The sequence below is a fragment of the Poecilia formosa genome, unplaced genomic scaffold (assembly GCF_000485575.1).
Source record: "Poecilia formosa unplaced genomic scaffold, Poecilia_formosa-5.1.2 Scaffold399, whole genome shotgun sequence".
Lineage (NCBI taxonomy): Eukaryota > Metazoa > Chordata > Actinopteri > Cyprinodontiformes > Poeciliidae > Poecilia > Poecilia formosa.
Window position 1 is genome coordinate 14607 of NW_006800338.1, and position 6713 is coordinate 21319.

Below are 6713 nucleotides of genomic sequence, written 5' to 3' on the forward strand. Positions count from 1 at the left end.
AGCAGCAAAATTAAATAAACCCACAACCAGGCGATCAGTCAGCGCCGCTGTGAACGGATGGAAACATCAGGCGTTTGGTTTTATGTCCTCCAGGCTGACCGATGGAAACAGCGGCGTTAGCATCGTTTAATTTCCACCGCAGGAAGAAAAGTCTGGAAACGTGACAGGCAGGTTCAGAAAACGGACCAGGAGTTCACAGCAACGCTGTCGGCTTTAAAACGCCTGAATACGTTTTATTTAACTAGAGATTAAACGTTTGACTTCAACTCATTTTCCAGCAGGAAAACTTACAGCAACATGAACTGATATTATTTTTAAAGTTTCTCTCCATTCAGAATGATAAATACTGGCTAAACTCAAAAATCTGATCTTTTTATGGTCCCTGAACGCCTCACACCAAAAACCCTTCATCACTCTTCAGTGTGGATGCTGCTGCAGTTACAGCGCTAACTCCAGAGCTAATTTAGCATTTTTGCTAACTTTGAAAACATTTAGCTTCCACTAAACTATTTCCAGATAAATTTTAATTTTCCAAACTTTGAGTTGATTAAAGTGTGTTGAAGATTTGGCTGTCAATGTTTATATTCATGCTCTTATTTTGGAGTCTGTTTACAGACCAGGTCCATTTCCTCTCCTCACGTCCCCATCCGGGCGCAGCGCAGCTAATGACGTTTATTCTGTACCCAGAATGCACTGCTCTAGTTCTGCGGTAAACTGTTTGAAATCTACTGATGCCTGAATTGTTGCTGTGGTCAGTTAGGCAACATTAGCAACAGAGCTAGCAAAACTGAACAAGAATGAAACTGAAGCCATGAGTCAAAGGTCAGATCCAAAGAATCACTTCCTGAAGCGCAAAATTCACAGAAAATTTAAAAACGTGTTCAGGGTGAAATAACATGTCAGCATTGTTGAATTTAGCGCTTAGGCATTAGCTTCTGCTAAATATTGTTTTGAATAGCACTTTAGCATTAGCTTCCTCTACATACCATTTTGTTTTAGCACTTTAGCTTCTGCTAAGCATCATGTTGATTTAGTTGTTTAGCGTTAGCGGATATTTGTCGTCTCCAAGGATAAATTATTTCCCAGAACTAAAGCTGATCATAAATAATGTTTATATTTTTGCTTTAGGTTCATAGTATCTAACTTTTCAGTCAGCGGTGCTCAGCACTGCTGCTGAGATAAGAATCCCCGTTAATTCAGCCATTAATGACTAGCTTAAAGCTAATAACGGCTGTGAACTCTGACCCCGGCTGCAGGCTGAGGCCGGCTCTAAAAGCCCGGCCTGCTGCTGTAAATCACCGGTTTCATCCCAGCCGTTTTCTTTTTATTGCTCCATGGAAAGAAATTGTTGGGTTGGTTTTCCTCCAGGGGTCAGAGGTCAGAGTCAATATCTGGGGCTGATGCTGCCGTTGTTTGGACGGCAGTTGAACAGTGAGGAGCGTAAACTCTTAGCAGACGGCGGTCGCCATAAATCCCTCCCCTCTGACCTCTGACCCCCTCTGGCTTCGTGGCGGGTCGGATCCTCGTTCATCAGCTCAGCGCCATTTTATCTTTATCGCTGCTTCGCCGTTTGTGTCGCAGAGCCTCGGCCCGCCTGTAAAAGATGAGCTGTGGCGGACGGTCCCCTCCGGCTCTTGACCAAAGGTCACTTCCTGCAGACCGGCTGCTGATTGGACGGCGGCGGTTTGGGTGGCGCCCGGCTGCAGCAGCGATTCTTCTGCTGCCTCTTCATTTTCCCTTTCTTCTCCCAAGGGAGGCCGGCGCTCGCCGTTGTCAAGATGTATACCTCTGCTGATAGCGCCAAGCAATTAAAGTTAAAAATATCTGCGATTTATGCAGGAGGGAAAATGGCATTTCAGCTGCTGTAATGGAGGCATTAACATCTTTAGCCTTTGTAATTTCCTAAATCTTCCCTCAAGTAGCTTATGAGAGCAGTCACTCACTTCCTCTGCTCTTTCCTTTGTTTGCTGCACATTATAAATGTAACAGAATAAAAATACACCAGTCTGCTGCATCTCAGAAATGAAAAACAACAGACTCATTTTTTAAAAGTTTATTTTTCTTTCAGCTCTTCAGCAGGTTGTTTGAAACCTGCAGACAAATCCAACTCAGAAACTTTTTTCTTTTAGCTGAAAGCAGCAATGAAAGAGTTTCAGTTCTATGCTCCTGAAGCACGGCGGTGGCAGCATGATGTCACCATAACGTTCAGATGGACTGAGTACCCAACATGTCTGCAGACCCCACACATTCTGGACACTGTTCAGTCTTACCTTCAGGGCGACGCTGCAGAGATTTGCTAAATTAACAGAGGGACCTTCCACATCAATTCCTTCCATGTTTGCCCAAATTCTAACTTGTCTTCAGGTAATTCAACAGCCGCTCAGCTGATGATTAATTATCAGAAAACTTTCCTCTCTCAAATCATTTCCATCTGAATGAACATCTCCAAACATAAACTGTGGCTGCCGCAGGTTTTCACGGCTTTTAAATAAAACCTAATTATGTGAGGTTTACTATGAAGCACTAGCTTTGGTAGATTTAGCATTAGCAACTTTAGCTTTAGGAGCTTTAGGGTTAACAATGTTAGCATTAGCAGCTTTAGCATTAGCAGCTTTAACATTAGCAGCTCTAATTTTAGCATTAGCAGCTTTAGCATTAGCAGCTCTAGCATTAGCATTAGCAACTTTAGCTTTAGCATTATCAGCTTTAATGTTAGCAGCTCTAGCTTTAGCATTATCAGCTTTAATGTTAGCAGCTCTAGCTTTAACATTAGCAGCTTTAATGTTAGCAGCTTTGGCATTAGCAGCGTTAGCATAGCGGTATGCTCAGATAAACCTGAGTGGTGAACTGGAGAGGCTCAGTCTGCTCCGCTTGTCCCATCAGTCAGCAGGTGATGCAGGAGGTGCATTAACTTAACAAGGTGTTAAATGTTTTCATTCAGCGGTGGGATGATTATGATAGGAGGTCATTAATCAAGTCTTTTCCTCGTCTCCGCCCAGGAGAGTAATTAGTCTGTCATTCTGCCCGTCCTGACCGAGTCTCCTCAACTTCTCCGCCCGCCGACGACAACAGAGGAGTTTGACTTTAACGATCTGCGGCTTCGCTCCCTCAGAGCGGCGGCGGCTCGCTGCAGAACCAAATCAATGCAGAATGTGGAAAACAGGGAGAGGCGGCTTTATTAGATGGAAGTTTAAAGGGAAGCAGTGTGGAGTCGTGGTCTGCAGCTGGACGCTTTGATGGATTGAGCTTTTCATTGGGAGAGACGAGCGAACGGAGGAGAGCTGCAGGGCCTCTCTCTCCATCACTACAACATTTTTCTTCATTTCTTCCTTTCATCCGTCTTCTCTCCACCTTCACTGGTTTTTTTCCTCCTTTCTTCTCCTTCGGTCTCTTTTCCTCCAAGGTCAGCTCGATGTTTCAGTCCTCTGGTTTTTCCCTCCATGCAGACGGATTACCTGAACTTTAACTCATCCGTTATCCGACATCCAACATGGCCGCTCATGATGCAGCAGCTCGTTGCTTTTTCTGGACTTTTCTCCATCACTTGTCTGGTTGAATTGCTGCTTTCTGCCTTTTTGCTGCGTAACCATGGCGACCGTCTCTTCCAGCCATCATAATGGCGGAGCCTCGTATCCCCTACTCCAACATCTTTCCAATCGTTCTGCAGAAGGTCATCGGAGAGTAGTAGGAGAAAGTAGCAGCAACTTAACGACAGCAACAAAACGTTCAGCCAACCTGCTCAGGGTCAGTTTTTATTTTAGTGGAACAAGGTTTTTATTTCCTCTGTTTTTAACGACATTATTTGTTTAAACTGCTGACGTTTTCTTTCCTTCCAGTCGTTTCCTTTTTGGTCTTGTTTGAGCATTTGGTGTATTTTTTTCCATTTTAATTTTCTGTGCCATCTTCTTCCTGTAGGGTCTCAGTTATTTACTTATTTATAGAAATACATTAAATCAGGCACTTTTTGGTATTTTAACTGTCATTTGTGTCGTTTATCAGATGGACGATTTGATCAGTTTTCTGCCATGTTGAGTCTGGATAGAATCAGTTTGTTGATCACTGTTTAGTGTTTGATATCCTGACCCCGCCCCCCGGTGCTTGCAGAGTCTCCCATTGGTCAGATGCGGCCGCCGCACGGCAGCGTGACGCCTCAGAAGAACAGCTACCTGCTGGTCATCATCCTGGTCTCCGTGGGCGCCATCAGCGTGGTCGTCGTCACGGCGCTCGTCTGCATCCACCGCTCGTCCTCCCAGCAGAGGAAGTGAGGCGCTGCTCCGACTTCATGCTCATTTTATCTGCAATGGAAACATAAACAGAAAACATTGTTTAATAGATGAAGACAAGCTGGAACCAGGAGGGTTTCCAGTCTCTGTGTTTGGCTGGTTAGTTCCAGATCTGTGGTGAATAGAAGCTGAAAGCTGAAAGCTGCTTCTCCGTGTCGGGTTCTGGTTCTGATGCAGAACCGGAAGCAGCAGTGTGGTTCTGATGTTTCTGTCCGGTCCGTTGACTCGTTCACTGACTGACCCGTTGACCCGGCAGGAAGCGGGCCAGCCACGGCGCCGGGAAGCGTAAGGGCAGCCAGAAGGAGCTGCGGCCGCCGGACCTGTGGATCCACCACGAGGAGATGGAGATGAAGAACCTGGAGAAGGCGCCGAGCGTCGCCCCGACCGGACGCGACTCGCCGCTGCAGGCCTGCCAGGACCGCCCCCAGGTGGCCCACAGCCAATCAGAGAGCCAGATGGGCAGCAAGAGCAGCCACTCAGGTACCGGCGGGCGACCCGGCAGAACCTCAGGGCTCTGCTCAGAGAAACGTCCGGAGCTAACGCAGCGTTTCCTCCAGGAGCCGACGGCGACGAGGCGTCCAGCGGCATCTCCACTCTGGACCGGTCCGTCACGGCCAGGAGGGGAACCAGGGGCAAGATGATGATCCCCATGGACCTGCAGCCCAGCAGCACGCGTAGGTCACACCGGGGCGGGGTGTGTGTGTGTGTGTGTGTGTGTGTGTGTGAGAACTGGACTTCTGGTTCTGCTCCTTCAGATATCAGCCGATTCATTCCTGCTCTGTTTGCTCGTCGATCTGATGAGGATAAAGAAACTCAGGATGATTCCTGACGAACGTCAGTCTGGATTATTGTTATTATCCAGAACCGGGCCGTCCAGAACCGGGCCGTCCAGAACCTCCGGCAGCGCCGCTCCGGCTCGCTCCTTTAAACTCCAGAGCTTTTCTTCCTCTCCTCCTCCTGGGTGATGGCTCTGATGAGTTGTTTCATATTCGCAGCATTAATTCCAGCGCCGGAAGCGAGGCGCCGGCGCTGGATGTTCTCGTCCTTCAGGGAGCTTATTAAAAGATAATTTGGGCCGAAATGAGGAGATGATGGACGCCTGGTGGGGAGAACAAAAAATCTTTGTTCCTTTTACTTAAACTCCAACAGCTGAAGATCCAAAAACTCCCAAAACGACCAAATATTATGAATGTGGATCGACTGCGAGTGTTTTAATCCACTTTAGATAAAACTGACTGACTCCAAATATAGAAGCTTATTTAGGTCAAAAATTCCTTAAAAGAACAAGTTCATGGAAAAATGTCTCGTTATGATCACAGTTACAATCCATCAGATTACAGCAGCAGGTTACTGCCATCAGGGATTATAATCCAATAATCTGCCAGAGGAACGAGTTCTTTTCTTTCATCAGATTTAATGGAAAATTATCTGAAAAGTTACTGGATATTTAGTTTTGTCTTATTTTTATAAAATATTTGGACTAGAAAAAAGACAAAAAGTATTTAGTGGCAACGCTTCTGATGCTGCAGCAGCTGCAGCTGCAGCTGCTCCAGCGTCATGGAGTCGGTTCTGCTCCAGCCCTGGAGGGAAGAACTCAGTTAGTCGGGTTAGCCTGACTGTCATGGCTCTGGACTGATAGAGGAGGCTGGAGAACCCAGACAGAACCAGCAGGCGACCTCAGGTTGAGGTATGGACTAGGACGTTCTTACTGCAAGGCAGCATGACTTCCCCGCCTTCAGCTGATTCATAATAAATAGAATAAATAAATTAAACTCGGGGCTAATGTAGCCTTTTAATCCGACATCAGGCTCCTGTTTCATCGCCACGGTAACGCCTCTGCTGCTCCTGCCTCGTTTCTGCGGTTTGTGTGTGAAGCTGCTTTAATTCCCACCGAGCCGAAGATGTTGAACATCTTCAGAGTCTCAGTGTGAAGCAGATCTGGTTCAGCAGCAGCAGCGTCTAATTACAGCCTCCATTCTGCCTGCGTGCTGCGGTTCTGGTTCTGGATCTGGATCTGGATCTGGATCTGGTTCTGGTTCTGTATCTGGTTCTGGATCTGGTTCTGGTTCTGGTTCTGGTTCTGGATCTGGTTCTGGATCTGGTTCTGGTTCTGGTTCTGGATCTGGTTCTGGATCTGGTTCTGGTTCTGGATCTGGTTCTGGATCTGGATCTCAGAGTAATTATCCGGCTCTCAGGACGCCGCCGGGCTTTTAGGGTTTCTCTCTCTTCTCATCTTCCACCTTGTTGTTTATAGACGCCGCGTCAAACAGGAACCACAGAACCGAACAGCAACGAGGAGGAACACACACAGGAACACACACACACAGGAACACACACACACAGGAACACACACACACAGGAACACACACAGGAATACACACAGGAACACACACAGGAACACACACAGGAATACACACAGGAACACACACA

General features: G+C 46.9%; 1 protein-coding gene across 1 annotated transcript in view; it reads left to right on the plus strand.

Annotated features, from left to right (window-relative positions):
• Positions 1 to 6713, plus strand: part of LOC103154765 (netrin receptor DCC-like) — a gene marked incomplete at its 5' end in the record, with an annotated part of 41051 nt that overhangs the window by 13635 nt on the left and 20703 nt on the right. Inside the window, 4 exons of the mRNA XM_007576168.2 lie at positions 3609 to 3670; positions 4105 to 4261; positions 4540 to 4763; positions 4841 to 4957. Of these exons, the coding sequence (XP_007576230.2) occupies positions 3609 to 3670; positions 4105 to 4261; positions 4540 to 4763; positions 4841 to 4957 (560 nt within the window). The remainder of the gene's footprint in view (positions 1 to 3608; positions 3671 to 4104; positions 4262 to 4539; positions 4764 to 4840; positions 4958 to 6713) is intronic.